At 46.0% G+C, this 26,914-nt stretch overlaps 2 protein-coding genes across 11 annotated transcripts; one reads left to right on the forward strand and one right to left on the reverse strand.

The window, feature by feature from the left end:
* Window positions 1–15,936: 15,936 nt before the first annotated feature.
* TYW3 (tRNA-yW synthesizing protein 3 homolog) lies at window positions 15,937–20,472 on the reverse strand. Of its 2 annotated transcripts, none has more exons than XM_005495407.4 (6): window positions 20,314–20,472; window positions 20,020–20,100; window positions 19,198–19,296; window positions 18,329–18,400; window positions 17,930–18,063; window positions 15,937–17,742 (listed from the first exon to the last, which is right to left on the reverse strand). In XM_005495407.4, the coding sequence occupies exons 1-6, from the start codon at window positions 20,470–20,472 to the stop codon at window positions 17,538–17,540; spliced, it is 750 nt and encodes a 249-aa protein (XP_005495464.2). In that variant the 3' UTR covers window positions 15,937–17,537. The 2 variants fall into 2 exon arrangements, with proteins under 2 accessions (XP_005495464.2, XP_074401648.1); XM_074545547.1 differs by having other exon boundaries at window positions 20,270–20,341.
* CRYZ (crystallin zeta) lies at window positions 20,460–26,756 on the forward strand. Of its 9 annotated transcripts, none has more exons than XM_005495398.4 (9): window positions 20,460–20,600; window positions 21,184–21,311; window positions 21,649–21,801; window positions 23,018–23,181; window positions 23,805–23,856; window positions 25,008–25,157; window positions 25,554–25,655; window positions 25,758–25,853; window positions 26,115–26,756. In XM_005495398.4, exons 2-9 carry the CDS (start codon window positions 21,201–21,203, stop codon window positions 26,274–26,276), a joined length of 990 nt encoding a protein of 329 aa, XP_005495455.2. In that variant the 5' UTR covers window positions 20,460–20,600; window positions 21,184–21,200; the 3' UTR covers window positions 26,277–26,756. The 9 variants fall into 9 exon arrangements, with proteins under 9 accessions (XP_005495455.2, XP_005495450.2, XP_005495454.2 ...); XM_005495393.4 differs by having other exon boundaries at window positions 20,470–20,600; window positions 21,187–21,311; XM_005495397.4 differs by having other exon boundaries at window positions 20,594–20,730.
* The last annotated feature ends 158 nt before the right edge of the window (window positions 26,757–26,914 follow it).

Here is a 26,914-nt window from a genome sequence, read left to right on the forward strand (position 1 = left end):
AATTCCACCAAGTCAGAACTGACTTTTGGGCAGCTCTTGAGGGGAGGGAGGTAAACTCTGGTGTGCCCACAGACACGTGCCCATTTTTGCTTGGGAATTAGCCAGCAGTCATAACAGAAAAGAAAGCCAAGCAATTTATGCAACATCTTTGGCATAACACCTTTATGTCACAGTGGGAGAATCATTTCTGATGGGAACCGGAACCCTGGAGCACTGCCTTTGTGTATGAGGTGGATGTGCCCTAAAATCACAGTGTCTGATCCTCCTGAGTGGCCAGAGGCAAATCCTGCCCCCACTGCTGCACAGGTGATGAGGATTTGGCTCCATTGACTCTTGGTTCCCTTCTGAAGGCTTTTACTGCTGATGGAAAATCCTTTACCAGACTGACTATGAAAGCTGGCTTCTCCAAAGTGGTGTTCCTGAGAAAGTGCCTAAAAAACCGCTTAGACCCCATTGAAGATGGAGTTTAATCCTTTCTGTTCCCAAGTGATTGCTTCTTGCTAGAGGAAAATTGGCTGAAATATTCTAATAGTTTCCTGAAATCAGTATGAATTTGGCTTGAGCTGGTAAACTGCAGAGCTGTAGTATCTAAGAACTGGGATGGAACAATAACTATTCCAATATTCCCAAGGAGCATGGGTAAAAAATGAACATGTTCAGGGCTCTGCTCTGTTAATATGGGAGTAGTAATAGATGCGCATTGTGAAATTTAAGATCAGAACTTGTTGCCCTTGCTCTTGCTGTGGTAATCAAAATCGTTATATTTTCCCAGTATCATCATACTGATCATCCAAAATGCAAAGGCAGAACATGATGCAGTTCAGTGACTCACACCAAAAAAAACAATGCTTAATTGTCTTTAATAAAAGCTGCATTTTTCAAGAAACTTAAGTCCCAGAACAGCCATGTTGAGGCAATCTGGTATTTATCAGTGAACACAGCCCCTTCGTGGGATATGTAAGTGTTTGCCACAACATATGGGGAAGAGCTGATTGATCCCCGAGCATCCACAGCAGTGTGGGGGTTTGTCTCTGGAGGGTGCTCAGCCCTGGCCCACCCCAGTGCTGGAGGCCCCTGGCTTATTCCCTTTCTTCGCCCATGTTTCATTATGCATGTCAGTGAGAGGACAGGAACGAGCTGCTAGAAACTCTCATTCACCCCAAAAAGCTGCAACCACTCAAAGACCAAATTTAGGCTAATTATTTGATAAGCAATCAGATGGGAGAGGTACATTTCAGCAAAAAATGCTGAACCAGAACCAGCAGGGCTGTAACGAGCTGAATTCTGCCGGTTGTGCTGTGATGTGCAAGCACCTCTGTGGAAGGCTGACTGTCACTGCAGCCAGTCCTGTGGCTGCTCAGACCTCTCCAAGAGCCTGCTGCTCAGTCACCTGGGATTTTTTGGGTAGCAGCAATACTTTACCTCTTTCCTCTGCTGACAAAGCTGATTGTGTCCTTCCCAGCAGACACAGCCAGCCCTCTTGCTCCTGGAGCTGCCTTTTGCCCCTCCCTGTGTGACACCGTCATGACGGTCTGTAAGGAGCTGCCCGAGTGAAAAATATAGTAAAAACATGGCTTTTCCAAATAACAGAGAAGAAACTCCAACCACAGAATTATAGAATTGTTAAGGCTGGAAAAAACCTCTAAGATCATCAAGTCCAGCCATCAACCTCACGTTCATCATCAAACCATGTCCTTAAGTAATACAGCCACATACTTTTTTGAACATTTACAAGAATGGTGAGTCCACCATTGCCCTGGGCAGCTGTGCCAGGGCTTTACAACCCTTTCCATGAAGACTTTTTTCCTAATATCTAATCTAAAGCTCCTGTGGTGCAACTTGGGGTCATCTCCTCTCATCCTGTTGATGGTTGTTGCAGGTTAGATTCCCTGGGAATAATGCGGCCCCGATCTTCAGGCAGCACGCGGTCCTTGCCCCCGAGCACTCCTGAGCATCACTCACAGGCTCCTGGGCAGATGCAGTTTGTGGGCAGAGCCAGGTGAAGCCCTGAAGTGACACCTGTGCTGAGGGACTGTCAGGTGGGTTTTGGAGCCACGTTCCTCTGGCAGGGGCACACGGCCTCACTGGCCCAGGGGGTGGGATGAGAACAGACAGCTCGCAGCAAGGGAGGGAGAGCAAAACCACAGCTTTGTTTCCCAAACCACTGAAATAATTCTCCTTGCTTTGGCACTGATTCCTAAGCTGCTCTCTTTGCTTCCATGGGACTTCAGTATGTGTTTAAGCACATGTTTGATTCCTGTCCTGGATTAGGAACCACTGAAAACAGATGAAGTGTCTTGTATGAGGGTATGCAGGCCAAAAGAACGGTTGGCACAGCAGCAGCTGGAGGATTTCCCCGGTGCAAGAAGCTGGAGCACCCTGAGCAGAGGAATGCTTGTTTCCCCTTGTCTGTCCATCTGAGGGCTGCCAGGAAGAACAGCCAGCATCTGGATCCTCCCAGCCACCCAAAGGTGGACAGCCCCTGCTCAGGGCTGGGTAACTGGGTAGAAACATGCTGCTTTTTGGTAACTTTGCTCACCACTGCACTGTATTTATGAAACCTCCAAGTGGACCAAACTTAGCCTTCACTCAGGAATTTTTTTGAGTGATTGTTCCTGCCTCTTAATTTAAATCTGTGTGCCTGATCATGGCTTTTCTCCAGGCACAGACATATCCAGTGCAGCCCACACAGGCTCTCAAGAAGACCTCTGTAAACTGACACATTTACACGACTTTTGAACATGTTATCATGGGTGCTTTGGTCTTGGCCCAACAACATGCATAGAATTATGGAATATCCTGAGCTGAAACGGACCCATGAGAGCCCTTGAGTGCAGCTCTGGACTCCGCACAGAGCAACTGAAAGTTAAACCGTGTATCAGAGAGCTTTCTCCAAAGAGATCTTTGAGCACTGGCAGGCTTGGGCTAACTAATAAAGTTGTTATTTTTTGTTACTATAAGCAGCAAGTGTGCAATGTTTCATGTTGGTACGTAGGCAATTATATTACAGGTAAGGTTCCAGCACTCGGGAGCTTATATCCCAATTCCTGAGTTTGAGAACCTTTAGAAATAACTAGTAATGGTGAAGATGACTCTTTTGTTCAGCTGTTAACTTTTAAGACTGAGGAGCAAATAGGGTCTTGACTGCCAAAAATGCTGAATAAGTTGAATTTTACAGGAGATGCCATGATGAACAATGCTACTGTGACCTTGCTATTTATTGGGCTGAGTTTGTAATACCACAGTGTTTTGAAAAAATCATTTCCATATGAGCACTGGTGTGAGATTTTCCTTTCTGAGCATACCTTCCTCAGCTTGTCATGGTTTTCACTGCCATGGAGCTGTGAGCAGGAACCTATCTGTTTTCAATTGGTTGCCAGAACACTCACATATTTAGACTGTGCAGTTAAAACTGATTTATATTGTGGATATGAAGTTGAAGTTACAAACTTTTATTGAATAATCGTCATTGGTAAAGAAAAAGCTGAGACATGCTGCAGAGAGATGAAATACCTCTGAACCCATGGGTTTTCATCTGAGTGGTGAAGTACAGAGCCATCTGCTATCATCCTGAGGGCTGAGAGGGCCTGGAATGTTCCATCATCAGTCTGCTAGGAGATCTCAATTGGATACTGAGTGTTGTGCTGTATGTGGTAGTGGGTGTGGGAAGGAAAATCCTGAATAAGGTCAAACCTCCCTCTGTTTGTCTTGCCATAGTCCTGCTTCAGAGGGAGTGCTGTTCCCTAACCACGATACCATGCTGGGCATGAGGACAGTGCATGCTGAGCCATGTGTGGTTACAGCTGGAAGGTGACTTTGAACACCCCAGGCTCTGCCATTCCCTTGGTTCTTGCTGGTTGGCACATGCCTTTGGGCACGGATTGGGTATGGAGAGTGCACTTGTGTTTGGCAAAAGAGCCAAGGACTCTGGACATTAAATGTCAGTCCCCTGTCATGTCAGTGGCATGAAATCTGTATGCCCATGGGTAAATAATTCGGTTCCTTGGTATGCCTCCACTCAGTTTCTGCAAAATGGCTCACAACTGCATTTCCCAGGGGTTTTACAAAGGAAAATGTACCAGAGATGGGGAGCTGTGTGGGTTCCACCTGAGCCTTGCAACCACACCAGTCCTCCCTGGGGTTCTTGGGTGTTTCACTCCTGCCAGTCGTGGTGGGGGTCTGTGGTCCCCCAGTGCAGAGGAAAGGTTTAGATTAACAACCGTGTATTCCTTATGCTCACATTCACCTGTCAGCTTTGCTCAGTCTCCCAGCATGATTAAGTCGTCCAGGAATGAGTTGAAAGGGTTGGATTTGTAATTAAAACAGGAACACATGGCTTAGTTTCCTTTTACCTGTTGCAGAATGTAGAGTGTGGGGCACGTAAGATATGAAGCTGGATGCAAACTTCCAAGAGGAACTGAGTAATCATCTTGGCAATACTGCCCGGGGCTCACTGGCTGCTTTTGATGCAGCTATAGGGTTACCAGAGGATTGTTCACATCTCTGCGACTGTTGGAATCCTGGGATTTTGATGACATTTCCTTTCACTGTCTGTATCTCTTCTATTCGTTTGTAAGAGGGCATAAGTTTCTAATTAGGTTAAAGGTGTCCTAGCCATGTTGTTCCCTCAGATTCTTTCTCAAGGAATGAAAACTGAAAAGAACAGAGTCTTGACAGAATTTTGGCTCTGGTCTTTGGCTGGTATTGAATCAAAATGTGGTGTGAAAAGTGTAGGCTTACACTGTTTCCATCTGCAGTGAGTAGTAAGGGATTGCAGTGTTTGGTTTGAGCATCGGCTGCCTTTGCAGCTCAGACCCAGCCTTAGTGAGCCTGCCTGGGGGTTTCTCTGGGCTTGGTTCTGCTCACAGGCGCCCAGGTCTGTTTCCAGGGCACAGCTGGCACCCACAGGGCTCCGCTGGCACCAGGGACCCGCAGCACAGGCTGAGCCACCCCCAAACCAGGCTGTTGTTTGGGCAAGCTCTGTAACAGCTCACCCTGCCTCAAGGACGCCCTTGACAAATTTCAGTGGCTGCTGCTTGGAGAGAGCTGCCCGAGGCTCTGCTCTGGGTGTGCCTCCACAGAGCGTCGGGCAGGGCAAGAGAAATGAGCGAGGCAAAGGTGCTCGGGACTGTGAGGTACCAGTATATTTACCTGCTGCTTTGGGCATGCTGCAGACACAGTCAGAGGCTAAATCTCGTTTTGAAAGGGAAACTGTTATTTGCTTATGGAAACACAGGTAAAGTGGGGCAAATATTTAAGTCACACACAGAAGCTACTGGAAAATAAAAGACAGAGATCAATTCTCTCAAGCTGGGGGCCTCAACTACAATTACAAATCTCTTTTACTCTATTTTATTTTCACTTTTATCAGGAGCTTGTTTTGTTAAATTCCTAGAGGTGTCAGTGCTCCCCATGGCAGGAATGAGGCAGAGCAATGGTTCATTGCCTGCTGCACTTGCCATGATAAAATTGCTCGTGCTAGTATGTATGTTTATATATATAACCAGGAAACTCTTCTTGCGGTTTACTTTTGCTTGGTCCAATTGTACATTCTCCATCAAATTACTAAACCTTGGTATCCCACTGGAAACCACCTTCTATCCTCAATTTGCTCAGACTGACCTAAGCAGGAGTGTTTTGGCATCAATTCCTGGCTCTGACTCGTTGAAAGCATATCTTGCTCCAGATTTAAGAGTGTAACTTGGTAACTTGGACACGTGTGTCATGTTTGTGTGTTGATAGTTTGTGGCACAGGTATTTAGGCTGCTAATGCATCCCTGTTACTGTCAGACAAAAGATCACTAAGGCTTGGAACAGAAAGAAATATGTGTTTGTGAAATTTCCTCCTTTGGTTTTGCCCTTAATCACTTTTCTGACCTGGGTCTGGGGCTGGTACCCGCTGTGCCAGGGGATCCTGGGCCCTCAGGCCTCCCCACAAGCTGTGCTGCACTGGTGGGCTCTCTGGCCGTGCTGCAGCTGGAGGAGGATGTGAAACTCCCTGGGACACCTTGCTGGGTGACACCGCTGTCACCTTGTCTGTGGCTGACGGTGAGGGAGCAGGAAGGGAACAGAGGGGCTTGTGTTCTGAAACAGATAGAACTGAAATTATTTGGCTGAGCACTTCTCACCTAGTTGTAATTTTAATATTTTAAGGTTGTATTAAAATGTATACTGATGAACAATCTTCTGGAGTGCCTCATCCATGGCTGTGAAGATCCACATCTTTTCCACAGAGAGGTAGTGTTGTGCCTGTCATTTTAGATTTGAATTCTGGTCTTTTAAAATGCATTTTTCCATTTGATTTGTGTGCTACTTTAATTTTCTATTCTCTGCATACACAACACTAATGATAATTCCAAACAATTATTATGATAATAGTATGAAGGACTGATGGGTACTATGAGCTGTAGGAAGAATCTGAGGCATGTCTGATATGAAACTCACTGAAAATAACACGACTTTATGTGATAACCAAATAAAATATGTTGTGAAATTCCTTTTGGGTGACAAGAGCAAGAACAAAAAGCAGATTCTGTGTTTGTTGGAGACATACATCATGTTTCACTGGTGAAAGCAAACAGAGCAGGCAATGCATTTCAATGGGGCTGTAGTTGTATACAATGAGCTCATCCGGGTCCAGGTGCAGCCATCAAGGAAACATTTGACACCATGAAGTTCCTTAAGCTTCAAATGCTGGTATTTCTAGAAAGTGAGTTATTTAATGTAAGTGTAAATACCAGGCAAGAAAGGGAGCCATTTTCATAGCTCGGGAAGTCATGTGCATGCTCAATATAAATACAATTAACCATTTCATACCTCGGCACACCAAGAAAAGGTTTAATGACGTAGGAACTGTGAGATTAGCCCTCTGTACTCTTTTGATTCTTGAAGCTGTGACAGCATTGCCGGCAGTTTTGCCAAAAACTGGCTGTGAGCTTCTGCCTGCAAAGCAGCCCTGGCGCCTCCTGCCCCAAATTGGAGGCTGCTCCAGCGGCTCTGCAGACTCAGCCTGGTGATTTTCCTGTCTTCTCACTCCTGGGCCGTTTCCTAGAGCCAGCCCAAAGCGGGTGCAGAGCAGGGCATGTCAGAGGGCACCTGTGGCTGTCACCCTGCCCAGGACGGAGGGGCCTGGCCGGGACCCCGGGCCTGTGCCTGGGCAGGAGTGGCCGCTGCAGGGGCTGGGGGCAGCAGATTCCCTCCAGCTGTTGGTGTCCGTGTGTGCGCCCCGTGCAAGAAAAGCCTGATGGTTTGTGTTGACGGATGTGTTGAGAACTGGACTTGGGTAAGGAAATTGCTTTAGGCTAAGCAAAACATTAATTTAATATTAGTTAGGAAGCAAAATATTAATTTAATATTAGTAAGGAAGACAGCCTCCAACTGCATTCTAATTTTTTTTTCTACATTGGAGAGCAGGAATTAGTATTTTTTTCACTCTTTTCCTCCTTTTTAAAATGATTTTTAAGCAGTCTATCAAGTTGGTAAAGAAAAAAGACAGTAAATGAACCCTTTGCGATGTTGTTAAGTGGGGGGACATCAATGTCGTTTAACACATTAGGGAGGGAATTAAATAAAATTTGCTATTGGTTAGCAAAACTCTAGGCCAAGCTCTACTGTCTGCAGATGTTTATTCTCCTAAATACAGATACCAAATCTCTTCTGATTCTAAAGGCTGTTTTACACTTCTTTCTCATTTTCTAGAGAAAACTCCTCATGAATATTTTTAAAATACTTATGTTTTGGCCTCCACTGGCATATTTAGATCCTAAAATGTATTGGTCATACCTTTGTGCAGGACTGGAAATAAATTACCCTGGGTCAAGTTCTGTTTATACAGTGGACTGCTCTTGCAGAATTACCTCCTTGACTTAATAACTTCCTTTCGGATGACATTTCTGCCAGAAAGAAGACAAATTGGCTGAGGTCAGCGTGCGGATCAGCTCAGCGTGTAGGAGGAAATTGCGGCGGATCAGCCAAATTGCGACGGCTCTGGCTGCGGCAGCGCGGCTCGGCCGAGCCCCAGCCCAGGGCTCTGCGGCAGGGCCAATTCCAGCCCTTCTGCAGCAGGCAGAGCTCAGCTGGAGCCGTGGCTGTGAGTTAGATCAGCACAGGGACCCTTCTGGATGTGGTCTGAGCTTGCAGCTGCCTTTCACACCGCTTGCGTTAAACGCAGCGATACCCAAAGTGCAGATGGCACGCTGTGAGACTGTCCTGCATGCTCCTCTCTCTCATTCCTGCAACCTTCTTTGAAATTGTTGTCTTACAAGTATCGGAGAGCTGGCAGCTTGCAGCTGAGCCTGCTCTCATCATCCACAACGGCAGGGGGGAGGATGCTGAATTTGCTTCCTGATGAGTAACACTGAGGCACAGGACTGAAGGATTGGATGCAGATCCTGTAATCCCACTCTTGATGAGTGCCTTGGTGCTGCTCTTTGTAGATCTGGATGTTATAATACACCACATTATGTTAAATAGAACATGTTATGTTATACAGAACATATTATGTATTTGTTATATATTTAACATTATTTATTTTATTTATACATGTAAAGCCAAACAAATCTGAGCTGTGAGGAATAGTTCTGCTGAAGACAGTGGCTTTATATTGTATGGAATTGGTTGTAAGAGAGCAGTGGAGGCTGCAGGTGCTGGCCAGAGTGGAGCCGAGGCCTTTGCAGAGCCTTTGCAGAAAATGCCTGAGAAGCTGAGCTGCCCCTCGGCCCCCTGCCCATCTCACAGCATTCACATCTCTGCCCTGGCAACATTCCCTGGGGCAGGGGCAGCGTGAGCCACATTTGCAAGCACTGTTACTGCACCTCAGCCCCCTCCAAAGTGCGCTGCCATAGCCCAAGCACAGAGGGGAAAAGCCAACAGCCAAACTGCAAACATTTAAAATGGTGGCGTTACACTTTCCCTGTGCAAATTCTTCTATTCCTTTTGTGTTCTACAACAAAAGAAATGCAAAGGCCTCCTTTTAATTAAGCTCTTTATCCTTTGAAGTTATTTTGGACTTTTTTTTTTCACATTGGTGATGTAATTTATGTAAATAATCATCTATCTATGAAAGGAGTGTGTCTGTCAAAAGCTGAAATAAAAAACATCCGTCATTTTGAAGTGATTAACATTCTCCAGATGTTTAAATCATCGGATTTCAGGAGTTTCCCTTTGTTGTGATAATGATATAGTATCCAGAACAAGAATGTTTACTTTTTTTGTAGGGGTCAAACATAGATTTTTCACAATCCTATTAAAGCAAGCAGTTTATTGTAATTGTATGTGCAGATGAAAGCATATGCAGTTATTATTATTTCCCTTAATTGTAAACTGCTGCTGGTAATTTTACTGTAAAGCTGAAACAAAAGGAACATACTTGAAAGGACCACCACTGCCCACTTATGTAATCAATTTATAGATGTCAAGTTTGTACCAAGATGGTTATCCCTCTCCCTGGGAGCCCGGTGACAGGCTACCACCCTGCAGCGCAGTCCCTGCTTTGGGGGCTGCCAGGAGGGCAGGAGATGTAGCTGATAATGATTAGTGACAGCTCTGAACCGCTGCACTCCCAACGTGCTCAGCTTCGGGCTGCAGGGAGGGAGTGAGACACACAGTCCTTCCTGGGGCTGGACCTCGTGCTGACCAGGAGAATCCTGCCTGTGCTGTGCTGGCCAGCCCACTGCGGTGACTGCCACAGCACAGCCTGATGAAAGGAAAAGGAGAGTATGATCTTGGAAAAGGGGTACGTGTGAAAAATGGACCATTTTCTTTTGCTCTCATAGTCCTTGCAGAGCAACACCCTTCAATTCATAAAACTGGCCAACACACAGGATGTGTATATCTGAAAAGTCACCCCGGTGGCGAGCTCCTCAGAACAAAATACAACTGGAGAGATCTCTGAGTGGGCTGATGGGCAACAGCAACTGGCCAACCTCCTTCAATGTTTGTTTTTAACAGAACCTCTCCTGAAATATAAATTTCAAAAAAAAAATTATCCCTGGAAAAATACTAGATAGTTGTTCCACACAAATAACCACAACATCTACCCCAAGATTTCAACTGAGCTGAAACTTTAACTAAGGATTGTTCAAAATATAACATTTTTTCAGTTGATGGGAGGTTCTTGTCAGATGAGCAGATACACCCTGGGGGCATGTTGCAGGGACAGAGGCAAGCTGGCCCTGTGACCACTGCTGCTCTCTGCCTCCCGTTTCCCCTCCGGGATGGTTCTGGCACCCATCCCCTCTCTGGCTCCAAATGGGCTGTCCTTAGAAAGAGACACAACCTATTGGGGCAACTTCTTCTGTGTCCCACCCAGGTGAGCTGGTGGCTGGTGGCTGATGTCAGTGATGCACTAGATCCTGCAAGCTGACATTCTGAAAAACGTCTGAGGAACAGGTGAGTTACAGACATGCACTAAATACCTGTTCTGCTGCATTTGCAGTTTCCAGCACCAGGAAATATTAGTTCTCTTGTTTTTCCACTGCCTGTTGTTGCACACAGTCAACAGGACTATCCTTCTAATGCAACATCACATCATACTACATCACATCACATCACATCACATCACATCACATCATCACATCACATCATCGCCTCGCCTCGCGCAGGAAATGTTACATCAATTTACACAGCACAGCCTGGCCCCTGTGTTTCCACAGTAGTTGGGGATTTGGTGCATTTCCACTCACCATGGTTGTAGGGATGTGCCAGTGGCCCATGGAAGTGTGTTTTACTGGGTTAGCAGACATGGTTCCTGCCTGCAAATGGACTATGGGGCAAAACAGCTATTTCAGAGCAGCAGCAATTACAGGAAAGTGGTCTGTGCCTGTGGCATCCGGCAGATGTGCTGATGTGTTCCTGAGTCCAAAGTGCTGGCAGGCTCTGTGGCTGGACTGCAGCAGGGTGGCCCTGGTGCTGCTCTGCTGCCTCTTCTGCACAGGCTGCATCAGTTCATGTCAGGCTGCACCAGGCTAGGGGTCAGGGTGAGCCCTGGGGTCTGCCAGGCACCAGCCCCTCAGCTGTGCTTCACACCTCCAGGGATAGCCTGGGAGGAGCTCTAAAATACAGCAAGCTAGCAAAACAGATAACATCTGGAAATAAATCCTAGAAATACAAATTCTTGGCTAAACTCTGAATTTCAGGCAAACTAAACTCAACTCCAGCACCCAAACACCCATCAGTGCTTCTGGCTTACTTCAGTCCTTGAGCAAATTACTTCAACTATTTTTCATGTAACTGCAGATCTGATATGTACATGGAGCCAGATGACAAGAAGCCAGCTTCATCTGCCTTCTTTCAACTTCATACTTGTAACTAAAGTTCACACAATATTTTCAGAGATATCCATCCCCCCCATCCCCCCTCATATAAAAAAATAAAAAAAAAAAAAAAGAAAAAGCATGAGGAAGGCAATGGGAGGATAAAAGACAAGCACAAAATGCAGTTCACTTAAAAATATCTCTGCTTGATGGAGGCTAAAAGGTGGCAGCTGTGCCAAAGTAGTGGACCCTAAATCGCTCAGCAAAAAAGAGCAGGGAAGACTCTGATTGCTCCCAGTACTGCGGTGAATGTGTGCTCTCAGCCACAAATCAAGCAAGCTTAAAAAAAAAAAAAACCAACCCGGAAAAAAAAGACTCAATCAAGGCAATAATGGCCTCCACTTCACAATCAGACAAGTGCTTCTACTTCAGAAATCCTACCATTTATGGCTGATTGCTAACCCTGGCCTCATTTCTAATCTAAAGGGTGAGTAATAATTTGGAAAAGGAATTATAACAACTTCCCAACCATTTGGTAAATCGTCATTACTTTTAAGGGGTGTTGGGGAGCTGTTGCTGTTTGTCAGATATTTTTTTCCTGCTACAGCTCTCCTACTTCCACCACTCCTTTTCTCCTTAATCTCATACTGGAAGGGAAGTCATGTACAGTGGAAATACGTGGAAAGAAAAGTCTGGAGGGATCTTCTGACCGTGGGACTGTGCCGTGTAGAAGCTGGCATGAAGCACAGAGAGGTGCAATGGCTCTTCCCTTTGTAGGGTGCCCAGAGATTCATGCAGGGATCAGTGGGGCACTGAGATTGCTCCCGGCCCAGGGGCTCCTGCGTGAGTTCCCTAGAGTGAGAAACCTCCTGCATTAGGACCTTCCCAAAGGAAAGGATGAGGACCACCATGCAGGTGGATGGGCGATGCTGGGGTGCTGGTGCAGCCAGAGCCTGCTGCCCACCTGAGCCCTCACGGGAGCCCCCCTGGCCTTGGTCAGGGGCACCCAGTTGGATGGAGCTGCTGCTTTGCTGTCCCAATCCTGCCTGGACTGTCTGGAGCAGGCAAAGAGACATTAACCATTTGACCCATAGGTTATCCTGATGGGAAGCACCAAGTCTGGAACCCTGAGTTCCATTTATTGCATTTATTTTCTGGTTCAAGCAGGGAGAACTGCATCTGTAAATATTTCAGTATTTATGTGAATATTTTTTCCATCTTCTGCAAGTCTATTGTGATTTTCACATGCACGTCAGAGCTGATTGTAGAGGTTATTCCAACCAAAGCAATTCTGTGATTCTAGGGTTTTCGAGGGAGAAAATATCAAAACAGAGGACTTGGGCAATGTTCCTTCTGGCCATCACCTGTGAGGGCCACAGCTGCCCTGGGCAGAACTAAGGACTTTGCTTGGTGCTGCTGTTCTCACAGACAGAGTGTTTAAAAACAGATAAAACTTGATGCACAAAAACAGAATTGGGGGGACCTGTGCTGGGGGAGACCTGTGCACAGCTTCACCTGGGTTATCTATTCCAATCCTGCAGAAATCATGATGTTGTTTTGATAATAGCAGACATTTGTGATCAAAATACCTCTTATTTCAATGATTCAAGGACAAAATGGGATGCTATTGTCTCCCTGGATGAATGTGAGATGTTTTATGAAAGGTATGATCAGTGTGTTTGGAGAATGACAAAATTTCCTCCCTGTCTTGGGAGGTAACTGCAGAGTCCCTTACTCCTGGTTTGTGCTGTGAAGGGATCTGTGTCTCAGTTATTTATGTCTGTATTTTAAATATGATTTGAAAAGAGACTGATTCAAAAATTTTCATTGACCCAGTGAAATCTGAGCTACTTATAGCAAGACAAGAAGTATAATGCTTCAATCAAAATAGCAACTTGGAATGTGTTTTATTAAACAGAGTTCATTTAATACTACCCCAGAGTGCTGTGGATGTGAAAACACATTCTTGAATTGGAACTTTCATTTCTAGGTAATAGGAATGAAGGGAAAATTGTCATTTTTAATATTATACATTTTGGGACAAATTCTGATCTCATATAGAACTACCCACAGCATTCCTGAGTATTTTCCAAAACTGGTGTGTCCCTGGATCCTGTATGTCACTATGAGGTGAACATGTTACAGGAAAAACAAGTAGACCCTGCTCAGAGCTCTAAGTGAAATCCTGGCAGATTTAGCTTTCCTTTCATTCTCTCTGCAGTACTTTCAAGGTGTTTCAAGTCAGAGAAAACAAAACAAGTCTCAGACTAAGTGTGATTGAAGAAAACTCTGAAATAAGACATCAAGGGATGCAAAATAACAGAAAAAAAAAAAGTGGATTATTTATATGAACTCTGGATGCATTTCCCTTGTAAATATTTCTTGATTTCTGCTAGCAATATTATGTAAAAATATTTAAATGAGCAGATTTTAAAAGAGCAGTGCTGCCTGTGTAACACGGATGCTGAATCTATCGGGGACAAGCAGTTGGGAAGTGATGGGGCCGTCTGTATCTCCATTAGCGGACAGCTGCTGATCATCCCAAGGAAAGCAGGTTTTTCCTTGCCGGCTGTTCGGTGTGTCGGGAGTTTGAATGGCTTCGCCATCAGCCGGAGGGTGAGCGGGGGAGGCGCAAGGGCTGATTTTCCCCGGACGCCTGGCGAGCTCGGCGGCGCGGGGAGCGGGACCGGGGCTGCGGGGGCTCCGCGCTCGCCGGTGCCCACGCTGGGGTCCCGGTGCCCCTCGGTCCCGCCGCCGCCAGGCGCCCGCCGGGACATGAAGCCAAGGAGGGACTGGCGGACCAGAGCAGGCGCGGAGAGCCGCGCTCCCTGCGCAGGGTTGAAATGCGATAAAAAAGAACTTACTAGGTCCTTATTTAGAGAAACGAAAAATCCTGTTCGGTTCACACGGAGGAGCCCCAGTGCCCGTAGGAATGAACTCTCCCCCGCCGTTAGTGCTGATCGCGCCGGCACCTTCCACCTCTGCCCGAATCCCCGAGACAGAGGGAGGGTGTCAGCTGAGCACCGAGGGGACGGGTCAGCACCGGGTTCTGCCCCCGCGGCATGGCGCTCACCGCCCGGGCGGGCTGCGGCACAGCCGGGGGTTCGGAACGGAGCGGGGCCGGCGGTTCGGAATGGAGCGGGGCCGGGGCGGTTCCAGATGGAGCGGGGCCGGGGGTTCGGAACGGAGCGGGGCCGGGGGTTCGGAATGGAGCGGGGCCGGGGGTTCGGAATGGAGGAGAGCCGGGGCGGTTCGGAACGGAGCGGGGCCGGCGGTTCGGAACGGAGCGGGGCGAGGCTGCTCGGAACGGAGCGGGGCCGGCGGTTCGGAATGGAGCGGGGCCGGGCGGTTCGGAACGGAGCAGGGCCGGGCGGTTCGGAATGGAGCGGGGCCGGGGGTTCGGAACGGAGCAGGGCCGGGCGGTTCGGAATGGAGCGGGGCCGGGGGTTCGGAACGGAGCCGAGCCGGGGCGGTTCCAGATGGAGCGAAGCCGAGCGGTGCGAGACGGGGCAGAGTGAGTGTCCTCGGCCAGCTGGGCCAAGCACCCAGCAGTCAGGCTGTGAGCTGTCAGAACTGCTCCGCAAAAATCACAATTACAACTATAAAAGCTGATTTTGAGAAAAATATTTCTCTTTTCTCGGGATCCTGCAGAAAATAAAAACAAGCTTTTCCCCTCCAGTATAAAATTGACCGAAATAGCATACCTGCTCAGGTACCATAAATAAACTGCATCCAGAAAGCAGAACAAGATCTTTCATGTAATCTGTATATGGAATTTGGGTGTCATTCTCGGATTTAAGAAAAAAAAAAAAAACCACGGAGAATTCTCTGACCTTGATCTCAGGTAGCTGCCTGCTGTCACACCACTGCCAACACAGCATGCTTGACAGCAATTCTTGCCAGCTTTATTTTCTCCTGGTCTGAAGAAATGAAGCGAGCAGCTCAGGAAATTTAGGTATGTATATAATTTCTAAAGGCACAATTTTTTTAAAGACACACCTTTTCAAAAAAAACCCACCCAGCATGTTCCCCTGGGGTACCTTCAGCTATGGGTAAATCAGAAGTGAAATATCTCCCATAATATACCATTATGAAAAATCAAATTCACAAGATATTACAAAATAATTGTGTATTTTCAGTAACCAAAAGTACTGAAGAGCTGCTAAGCCTCCAGTGCATTATACATATAATATGATAAATTCAAAAACTTGAGACTGATTAAATTAAATTGAGACCTGGTTAAACTCAAGTGAAGCCCTGGCAGGAGTGGAAGCTGAGAGGTGCAAAGCCACCCTGGTCTGGAGATGTTTAACCCCATGTGAGAACACTGATTTCACTGCACTCTGCAGCTGTTACTGCCATGCCCTTTTAAACCATTTTAAGTATTTGAATTTCAGAGGAAGCTGTTTCAAGCGAACACTTGTGCTCCTGCCATCTGTGATTTGCATGTACAGAATTATCCCAGCAAATGGGTAAAGTGACTTTGTGCCCAAGTGCATGGATGCACTGGGGAGCACAACTGGCTGGGAACCTGTGGCACAGCCACAGGGAATGCTGTGGCGCTGATTTGAGTAGTTTCCTGGTGTGGATGTGAAATGCTACGGGGTGAGAAATGACAATCAGTTCCTGGAGTGAATGAACCCATCTGTGTCCCCTGAAAAACTGAGTGCACAGGTAGTGAAACTGTAATTTAAAACAAATTTAACACAGTGAGAGCAAGTATAAAAATACCTTTTAGATTAATTAAGTGGCTAAGCACACTTACAAATGATAAAGATTTGACAGTTTTAGGAGTCTTGTTGCTTATTGGTGAATTTCCCTGCAGCCATAAGCCCCAGAATCCCCTTTTCAAGGGTGCTGCCTCCAGCTGCCTCTGGATGCTGTTCCCAATTGCTGCCTGTGCCCTGCACATTGACAGCCCAACAGAATCCCATACAGCAGCTGGAAATAAAACACAGCTTGATAAAATTAACCTCAAAATGAGCTGGTGCAACTTGGGTGAGCATGGGGCAAGGTGTAAGGGAAGCGGTGCATGGAGGAAGGTGTTGCTGCTCCCAGAAACCTCCTCAGCATCACCCTCTGCAACCTTGGATGGGGTTAGGATAACACTTTTGTGTTAAGACACCAAAAAGTCTTCCTGAATTTTTTATCATTTTTCAGAGGAATGTGGGATCAGTTTCTGACAAATTATTTCTCAGAATGTAAATACTGTAGTGCTGTTACACAGGGTGAGGGTTTGGGCTGTTACAGGGTCTGTGGGCATTGCTTGTAGTTGGTGCTGGTGCCATCAGTCCCTTGAGCCATGTCCAACAGACCAGTGCTAGACATTTTAAGAAATGTCACATGCAGAGGAGGGTTCAGACCATTCTGAACAAACTTCCCCAGGTGGTGAAGAGGGATCTGCAGGAATAGTGGGACTCCCAGCAGTGGGGATGGCAACAGGGGTTCCCCAGGGCTTTGCTAAGGCAGCAGCTTGGGGAGGACCCTCTGCGTGGAGGCAGATGCTGCTTTTCGTTGATGGAAGCCCTGGAGTTTCAGTTCAGTCCAGACAGGCAGTTGACCCTCAGAGTGGAGAGGAAGGTCTGTGGAAAATGGTGATGCAAAGGTCTGACACAAGCCCGCATCCCAACAATGCTGCAGTAACACCTGCGGCAGAAGCCATGTCCCCACACCTGAGGAGCTGCTGTGCTTTGTCCTGCTGTGGGCTGCTCCCACCACCGGCCTGCTGCCCCACGGGCTGTGGGACTCCAGTTTTGTTCACACAGCTCCTGGCCAGCAGCTCTGCACTGTTAGAAATCATGGCCCTGGATTGAGTCATACTTTAGCCAGTCCGCCCAAACACACGAGGTCTGAGACCGGTGCACACAGCGCTACTTTGGAAGGCTCCTGTGGAATTTCCACCGCATGTATTGCATGGTCTTCAGTCTTCATGCTTGTCTTCCCCTTCCTGAAGGAGAAACCTGCAGAGCCAGCTGGCTCTGCAAAACCCAGAAGTTGGAAGTGAAATGCTGCCACACAGAACACAGCGAAAAGCTGCAGCAAACCAGTTATTTCTAAGATAACTGATGGAGTGCCACTTTGTTAATTTAACAGTACACTTTAAAAACTCCTAAAACATTCTATGGCTTTGCTCTCTGTGTCCTGCTCACTATTCTGTTAGTTACCTTTTTTTCTGGTCTATGTCCATGAGAATATTACTACTTGGAGCACAGGAGTACATAAATCTCTTGAAAAGAGCATTACAATAACTTTTTCAGTTCGCCATTTGCTTTCAAATGTCTTAGTCTACATCATGATTTCAGCCAACAGACCAAGACTGCTTTCAGTATCATCCTGGGGCTCCAGCTCTCTGCTGGGATCAGCCTGTTCCTGAGCAGTCCGTCTCTTTCTTCTATGCACGTACACAGAGTGGCTCTTCTCTGGCCCCTCGGGAAACAAGGTGTCTGCGGGGACTGCAGCTTCCAGAGCCAGCTCCAAGCCTTTGTGGAATCTAGACAGAAACAATTCTCTAGTTACTGTCTTTATACATTTGCTCAGGATCTGAAAATTACTCTGAGAAACGAATGCTTTTAGAATGTAATCAAAACATGCAAGGGGAGAAAAGTGGTTGCTAACATTTTACTTAATACTGAAGAAAAATTAGATGTCATGAACAGAACTGGTGTTTTCTTACAAACCTGTCAATCCTCCTTATGTTTTCTTCCATTTTCTGATTGGCTACATGTACCAGAAATTCAACATATTCTTCAGAGACCATCAATCTCCCTTTGTGGCTCAATGGAACTTCTAAGCAGTGAGTGCTCCGCACAGCCTGAAAACACACACAGGATTTACCTGGAATAAAGTTTTTTAGTTTATGAAGGTTATTTAAATAATGTAGGGAGTTCATTATAGTAAAAAACCTGCTTATCCATACAATCATTTAAGTTGCTGTCACCTAAAGCAGCAAGCTATTTCTTTGTTATAGCATGCCCTGTGACAGCTCCTAAGCACCAGTCAGTCTTGGCTGGTACAAAAATCAAGGTTAACGTAACAACGCAACTTCATTACATCCCTCACAGTAGCAGAGTACTTACCATTGTAATTTTTCCTCCTCTGCCAACTGTAATACCAGAGTTCCTGAACCCAGAGTCAATAGCCACTGAATGCTGCAGAAAAAATAAATACTTAAACAGGTCTTGTACACTTTCACAGCAAAAAATATTTATGGATGCCTTGCAATGCAACGTACAATCTCAATTTTGCAAAAAACAGATTCAAATCATCTACCCAGACTTATTAAAAAACAGTTACATTAAAATACTTTTTAAGATCAAACCCACAAATGGTGGGTGGTTTTCAGAGGCCCACGGTGGATCCTAATTGAATCCATCAGTGCAGAAGGGTGCAATGTCTCTCTGGGCACTGAACTCTTTTATGCCAAGGAGCTGGAACTTCACAGACAGTCGTGCCACATGCTCACAACGATGAGTGCAGCTGCACTCTACCTGAGTCCCTCAGCTCTCCTGCACTAATGCCAAAACAAGCCCAGCACAGCACACATCGCTCTCTGCAGTCACACTGGGAAAGCAGAAGGCAAAGGCATCATTCAGTGCACTGAAAACGGACCCAGATGGCCTGGCTGGTAGCAAGGTACCATCTCAAATCCAGCCCCTTCAGCCAGTGAGAGCAGCCCAGGCCCCTCAGGTAGCGTTTCATGCAGCAGTCTGCTTCAGCTTGAAGACTGAATTGCAGGTGAGTCTTTTTTCTTTCTAAGTACAGTAAAACCCTCACCAAGTTTAAAGCTGTGTTTTTTCACCAGCTTACTTTACTACTCTAATTATTAAACACACAGCACACCTGGGACTGTTTCCAAGTGCAACTGCTTACCCAGGAGCCAATACTTTTATTTTTGCAGGCAAGAACGTAACAGAACAATGCCACATTGCACATGACGTGGCTTTACCAGCAGCTGCGCATCCTGCAGCTCTCGACACAGCACGTGAAGAACAAATGGTTCAAACTTGAACACAGCATCACCAGTGGCTTTCTTCAGTGCTGTCATCTGGAAAATATACCAAAACATTTACATAAAAATCATAGTACTTCCTCTTGTAAGAGTTAACAACACCCTGCTGTGTACTCCTTGGCCTGAAACTTCAGCAAACTTTGCTTTGCTGGTACAAATACTAATGAAAACAAATATTCTGGAGGATACTCCTGTGCATGTGTGAGAATGTATATGTATGGTAAAGTGAACTACAAACTGAGTGAGAACATGCTGATCTTGCAACTGCCTCTTTTGTGGAACAAAGCAATAGATGCAGAGAGTAGATTATTTTGAAAGCATATTAAAAATGAGAAGTCCTGCACTATAGATGTTTCTAATTTCAGGATATTTAATGATACTAAATTAACAATGCTATATAAGAGATTCCCTGTTACACCACCTTCAAGTATCTGTCTGCGAGCACAGCAAGCTGGGCTCAAGAGATATTTTTTAATTCAAGAGTTTTAAATATAACTCCAGACAGCATGAAATTATCTAAGTTTCTGGAATATCAGCTGCCTTTATAACTGAGCAGAGAATCTGAGTTTAAAAGCATTCTCTTAAAATAGGCCTGAAGAATTTATTAATCAATACATCTAAGGAAAAGTTAATGTTGAGAGTCAAGTATCAATTCATGTCAGTAGCAGGAATAAAAACCCTTTGACACCATGTGTTTTCTATGACAACTGGAGCATTTCCGTGAATAAAAATAAAGGCTGTATCTCACTGTGCCCTTACCACATCCCCTTTGACACACGGGTCATGTGTTACCAGGAGCCACGTGCAGTTCTTCTTCTGGATGCCCATGCCGTCTGTGTCCTGGTGATGGGGAGAAACCATTAAAGTGGCTCGGCAGCTCGGTGAGGTTTAATCTCGTGCTGCTACAAAAACGCTCCTTGGAAATAAAGAAGCAGCCCCTTGCAGCAAGAGCCAATTCACACCGCGACCAGACCCACTGCCACGATCACCCTGCCGGTCCCTCACGCACCATCACCATCACCAGCACCATCACCCTGCCGGTCCCTCACGCACCGTCACGATCACCCTCCCGTCGCACGAGCTCGTGGTGCAGAAGCTCTCGCGCGCGTTCAGGAGCCGCGCGAGCTCCGCGGCTCGCGCGTCCAGCGCGCGCTTCCGGCTGGGGTCCGGCCGCGCGAGCCGCTGCGCCTTGTGCCGCGCGAACGCCGCCATCGCGGGGGGACGGCGTCCCACGGCGGACAAACCTCGGCGCGCGGCCGGGCGGCGCGGCGGGGCGGGGCCAGTGGTGGTACGGCCCCGCCCTCCTCCGCATTCCGCCGCGCGGCAGCGGCGCTCCGCAGGTAGGCGGTGGGAGCGGGGGCTCCCGGGCGCTCGTCCGGGGAGACGGGACGAGAAGGCAGCGGCTCTGCGCTACCCGTGTTAGACCCCACAGCCACGGAGACACGGCCGGGCTACACGGAGGCGACGGCTGTACGAGGTGGGCCGAAGGGGTGGGGCCTGATCTCAAGGAGCGCTTCCGGGCCATGGCCTGACCGCGAGGCGGGTCAAGAGGCGGCGCCTGGCGGCGAGGCGTCTTTGTAGGCGGGGCCTGGCGGCGGAGGCGTGTTTGTGGGCGGGGCCTGGCGCTACAGGTGTGTTTGAGGGCGGGGCCCGGCGGTGCCGCTGTGTTTGAGGGCGGAGCCTGACGCTACAGGTGTGTTTGTGGGCGGGGCCCGGCGGTGCCGGTGTGTTTGTGGCGGGGCTCAGAGCAGCCCGGGGCCTTCCCTTGCCCCGCTGCCTCCCCTCCGGTTCGGTTCGTTCTCACAGGATCGATCGCCCTTCGGCCCCGCGGTGTGTGCCGTGTTCCAGGTGGTGTCCGCAGGGCAGGTGGCTCAGGCTGCCCGTGACCTGAACAGGTACCAGGGGTCTCATTGTGTCTTTTAGCAGGTCCGCTGGTCGCCATGGCAGCCACCAGGAGTGTGATGCGAGCGGTCCGAGTGTTTGAATTTGGTGGCCCTGAAGTGCTTAAACTCCAGTCAGATGTGTTAGTTCCTGTTCCAAAAGAAAACCAGGTATATGTGAGCTCTGTGAAGGAAAATAGTGGTAATGAATGTTAACAAGTCCCTGCAGGACAGAATGAGAGATACACCCAAAACCCTGCACCTAGAATACGTGAGTTTTGGTCAGTGTGTTCATGCTGCTTGAGATATCATGCTTAGCAAATGTGGGCTCTTTACTCTGCTGTGGGCTATATATTCCACATCAGGCTTTCCCTGAAACTAGCTTCACTTTGACACTGGGTTGTTACAGAGGCTGTTTGAGAATTCAGTAAAAATGCTACAACACCACGCTGTGAATTCAAGGGCTAACTCATTTTAGTTATTGCTTAAGAAGTGTCTTTTCTTTTAGGTATTAATTAAAGTCCATGCCTGTGGGGTCAATCCTGTTGAGACATACATTCGCTCTGGAACTTATGCCAGGAAACCAGCTTTGCCCTACACTCCTGGCTCAGATGTGGCTGGGGTGATCGAAGGTGTTGGGGAACACGTCACTGCATTCAAGGTATTTACACACTGGGTATAATCACCATTGCTTCATGGGTCCTCTCTGTCTGGCTGCTGTGCTACTGTCCTGGTTTTATATCACATAATCTCTTCAAGGGGGGAAACCCCTCCACGGCCTGTACAGTGGGATCCCACGGGCAAAGCAGTCTGCTGGTGGGGCTGTGATGAATGCTGTGCCCTCCTGAAGCTCAGAGCTCTCACGAGAGGCACTGCACTCTGTCTGCTCAAAGCACTGATACCTGGTGTACAAAAGTTGGGGTTTGGAGCTATTTTTCTGGCACTGCAGAAAAAGTTGAGATTGGAAGCTTCTTGCTGGGGGTAGTAATTTCAGGCAGAACTAAAAATTTTTCTGTAAAGTATTTGAGAAGTGGAAATTGCTTACTTATAAAGCTCCATAAATTCTGTTATTTGTTACTAAAATTGTTCAAATACCGCTTTATTCCTGTCTAGTAATTTTATTTGGATTTCTCAGTGGGAAAGTCGCAGGATAGGAGAAGGCAAATATCAGTTTGCAAGGAAAGATATCTATGACATCAATTTAGTTTTTAAATTGGTTGTCCCATTTAAGTCATTAGACATTTGGTACCAAACCAACATAAAAACTGTAGGTAAAACTGGGCTGGAATTTCCTGATTTGGAATTTATGTAACAATTTTGGGAGATCTGAGAGACAGGGTTATCAAGAGAGAAGAATAACCTTTTTTCTTATTTTCTTACTAAGAGCTTGCTATATCTGCTATGTGTGGCTTTTTGCTTCCTCTGACAATTGTGATGCTCTTGGCTTGAATGAGAGAGAGATGTCTTAAAGTATATTGAGGGGATAAATATTTCCACATTTAAATAATTTAGAAATGTTTCTTTTGTGTTTGTAAAAGATTTTGAGTTTTTTCATTTGGAATCTGTGCATGGAATTCCTGACTTCAGTCAAAGTTCATTAAGGTTCATATTAATGAGGCAGTAGGTTTGTGTGTTACACTGCTGGGTGGGGTTATAATTATGATACTTAGATTTAAGTATAAGAAATTCTACAGTTTGTGTTGCATTGCTGGTATGTATCGGATTTTATAAAAATTTCTTTGATAAATATAACTGGTTATTTTTGATAGGAGAACTGTTAGAAATAGCCCAAACCTCTGTTAATTTCATCTTAACGTTTATGAAGGAAAAAGGAAGGGAAATTATTGATTTCTCTGTGTTCTCTCCCTCCATTCTAGAAAGGTGACAGAGTTTTCACCCTTGAAACGCTCTCTGGAGGATATGCAGAGTATGCAGTTGCTGCAGCCAACAGAGTCTTTCCTTTGCCAGACAAACTGGACTTCAGGCAGGGAGCAGCGATCGGAGTGCCCTACTTCACTGCCTACCGGGCCCTTTTCCAGAAGTAAGGCACCAAAGCCATGCTTGTGCACTTTAATCTTTGCTATTTACAATGCCAAAGTTCGTATTTTCACTGTCCTATAAAAGGGGGAGGTTGGTGAGTGGGAAATGTTTAAAAACGTTACACTGATGGAATTGTCAGATAATTGTGATCTAGCAGCTTGTGACTGTGTTTTCCTGTTGAGTCTGTTTTCTTGAGAGAACCTACCAGGAAAGGCTTCATGGAATAAAATATGTGACTCCCTTTCAGAACTCATTGGTATTTTGGCTGGGGAAGAAAAAGAGCAATAGTTCTAATTTCCTCAGTAAGCAGACAGGTGCTGTGGAGCAGAACCACTGCTTTCCTGTGGCAGGCCAAAGTCCTGAACTGAAGCTCAGTACCAGGCTGTCACTGGCTGCTGGCTGCACGTTGCTTCAAGTCATCAGTCACAGGATTTATTTTGCCTCCTTGTTTTCCCAAATAGGCTTATGATATCTGTGTTTAGCCATAAATTGGAATATAATTGGAACATAGACTGGAAGCAATGCTGTGTGAACAATGAGATTTGGTGTCAGTGTCTGCAGCCCCGTGCTCAGTCAGTGTGTGCTGCAGACACAGGGCCAGCATTTCTTGTGTTCCTCTCCTAGAGGCTGTGCCAAAGCAGGGGAGAGCGTGCTGGTTCATGGTGCCAGTGGCGGGGTAAGTATAAATTACAGAGAGCAGCACTGCTCTCTGTCCCTGCATCTGCTTCTTCCTGGGGCAGGAGTTATGGTCATATTTGTGTCAATAGATTAGCAGATTAGGTTTTTATTTCAGATTTGCTAGGATACACTTTCTCAGAAAAACCCTGTTATTGCCAATAACTGTGAGACTGCACGAGTGCTGGTGTGAGTTCCCCAGTCAGAGGGTCACATACTGAACAGGTGTTTGCTGCAGGTGATGGTTGGTCTGGAAGTTTTATTGCTGATAGCAGAAAGCTCTAAATTTCCAATATGTACAAATTGTTCTCAGTCCTCTGAGAATAAGTCACTGGTGCAGGGCAACTGTGCATTTCTGTTTGCATTCTCATGTATTTACCCATGACCCAACAGCTGGCTGCACAAGGAAAGGTGCTGGAATATATAAACCTGCGACTGAATACTACATGAAGTTGCACTTCTAGTTTTCTTTGGGTTTTCTTGACAAATTTACTTTAGATCTTTATGACTCAACATTTATTTTATCTCCCACACTCTGTAGTTGCTCATTTCTTGTGATGCACCAAACAGCTTCTGTGAACAGGCCAAGTTTCCTTAATTATTTGTTAGACAACAAAAAGATGAATTCATATCTTATTCTGAGATACTAGAATGGCATTTAGCATCGTAAATCCTTTTTAAAATTTTCATAAACTAAATGTAGTGCTTCTATTTTTACTGGAGTGCAAAGCTGGTAGGAGACATTGAGAATTCACTTTCTAAAGTAGTGTTAGTAAAATTTGTGCCTGCAGATTTTCTTTGCAATGTATAATGCTGGTATTAATAGCAGGTGATTCTGTGAAGAGAAGAATTTCCTTGGATTTGTATAAGAAATATTGGGCTCAGGTTTGACAGATACTCTGCATTCTACATCTATGTGTGTCAAATGTTGACAGCTATTAAAAAACCTCAAAAATTTACCATGCCTTGGTAAATATCTTTTCTTTTTAAAAGAGTATTTGGCTGTCTTTGGGATCCAAATTATTGGCTAAAAAACACTTTACCAGACTAGCTTTTTAAATGGGAAAGTTCCAAGTTGCTGGTAGACTATTTAAAATGCTAAGAAAGAGGTAAAATAGTTTCTCTTTTGGTTTTTTTTTCTTCTCCCTTCAGGTGGGACTAGCAGCATGTCAGATTGCCAGAGCTTGTGGTTTGAAGGTTTTGGGCACAGCAGGGACTGAGGAGGGCATGAATGTGATCCTGAGAAATGGCGCTCACCAAGCCTTTAATCACAGAGACCCGAATTACACAGAGAAAATTAAGGTAGGCCTGTGTCTGGACTCAGGAATGCAGGTTGTGTTGTTCTTAACAACTTGTGAACAGCTGTTTGCAGAAGACTTTAAAACAGATTTATGTAGATCAGTAGTGTACTGCCTTTTTCATTTCTACACAAGGAAAAACTTTCTCGGGCTGGAAGAACTGAGCTTTCCTCACAGGCAGTGGCATTTAGAACTTCCTACATTCAGCAAATTCTAGTGTGGGATCACATCACAAGTTAGCACAGCAAAATGTGCTACAAATCAGCTCATTTGCTGTCAGCTGCAGCACAAAGGCGGCATTGAAAATTTAAACAATGAGCTGTAAAGGGGAAACTTTCTGTAGTGTTTAAAATCAAAGATGGTACCCAAGCACTGAAGTAACATCCTGTGTCCTGCACAGGCATGCACAGGGCCGGGAGGAGTGGATATCATCATAGAAATGCTCTCCAATGTCAACCTGGATGCGGACTTGCAGCTGCTGTCCCGTGCAGGGAGGGTGATGGTGAGTGTTTGTGTCCCTGAGCAGGGAGGTGCAGATGGGTGCCTGTGTCACTGACTTTGTGCATTCAGCATCACGCTGAACAGCTCTGACTCCTCTGGGCAGGTTGTGGGCTGCAGGGGACGCATCGAGATAAACCCAAGAGACACAATGAGCAAGGAGTCCAGCATAATTGGAGTGAGTCTGTTTCTTGCAACTGAGGTGAGAAGCATTTATATTTCTAAGTATGCTTTATTGACTTGTTCCAGCACCCTTCTATTTACAGTTAAAATTATTTGGAGGAATGAAAGAATAATTTCACTGTAACAGACTTTTTAGTTCATTCCTTTATGTTTTGATTCAATCTCAGAACATCATAAAATATTTTCAGGTTGTGGAATTTGCTTTAATTATTGCATAAATTGCCAATACTATTCTGAAATGCAGAGACCTTGTCATAAACACTGTGTTTGTTGCATGCAGGAGGAAAGGCGTGAATGTGCCACAGCAGTCCTTGATGGCATAGAAGCTGGCTGGCTGAAACCAGTTGTGGGCTTGGAATATCCCCTGGAGAAAGTGGCCAAGGCTCATGAAGACATTATTTGTAGCAGTGGTGCCCGAGGGAAGATGGTGCTCCTTCTATAAAGGAGCACCCTTTTCCATTTATTTTGTAGTTGTTCTAACTGCACCTTTTCTTGCATGGTTCACTGAATATATGTTATAAACATACCTTTGATCATGTTTGACAGTAGCAGAAAATGCTCACTTAGATGAATTAGTTAACATTTTCTTTTTGTAATAAGCAGAGTTGCATTTACTGTAATGTAATTCTGGTAGCATTTTTGATTGATGTGGCAATAATAAATTTTCTCTGCTGGCATACTTTGTGCTGCAGGGAATGGTAGGGTTTGGTATCATGAAACATGTGAAGGCCACTGTAGGTAACAGAATGAAGATGCTTTTGACAGATGCACAAAAGTAAATAACTCACTATGTGTGTTAATTAGAACTGTAAATTCTTTTAGCCACAAAATATGTACTCAAATTTTGTACTCAAATTTTGTCACGTAATTTACTTGAAATTAAAGCTTTTACTGACAAAATAGTTTACTTTCCAGCTCAAAAGATGGGCAGAATCTCTCAAACGTGAACTATTTGGAGCCGAGGCAGTTGTACTTGTCTGTGCCTCTGAGGCTGAGGTGACAGCATCCTGGCCCATCCAGAGGGACTGTCACTCTGGAGCTGCATGCTGGGATTTGCCTCTTTGGAAATGACGATCATGA

The sequence above is a fragment of the Zonotrichia albicollis genome, chromosome 8 (assembly GCF_047830755.1).
Source record: "Zonotrichia albicollis isolate bZonAlb1 chromosome 8, bZonAlb1.hap1, whole genome shotgun sequence".
NCBI lineage: Eukaryota > Metazoa > Chordata > Aves > Passeriformes > Passerellidae > Zonotrichia > Zonotrichia albicollis.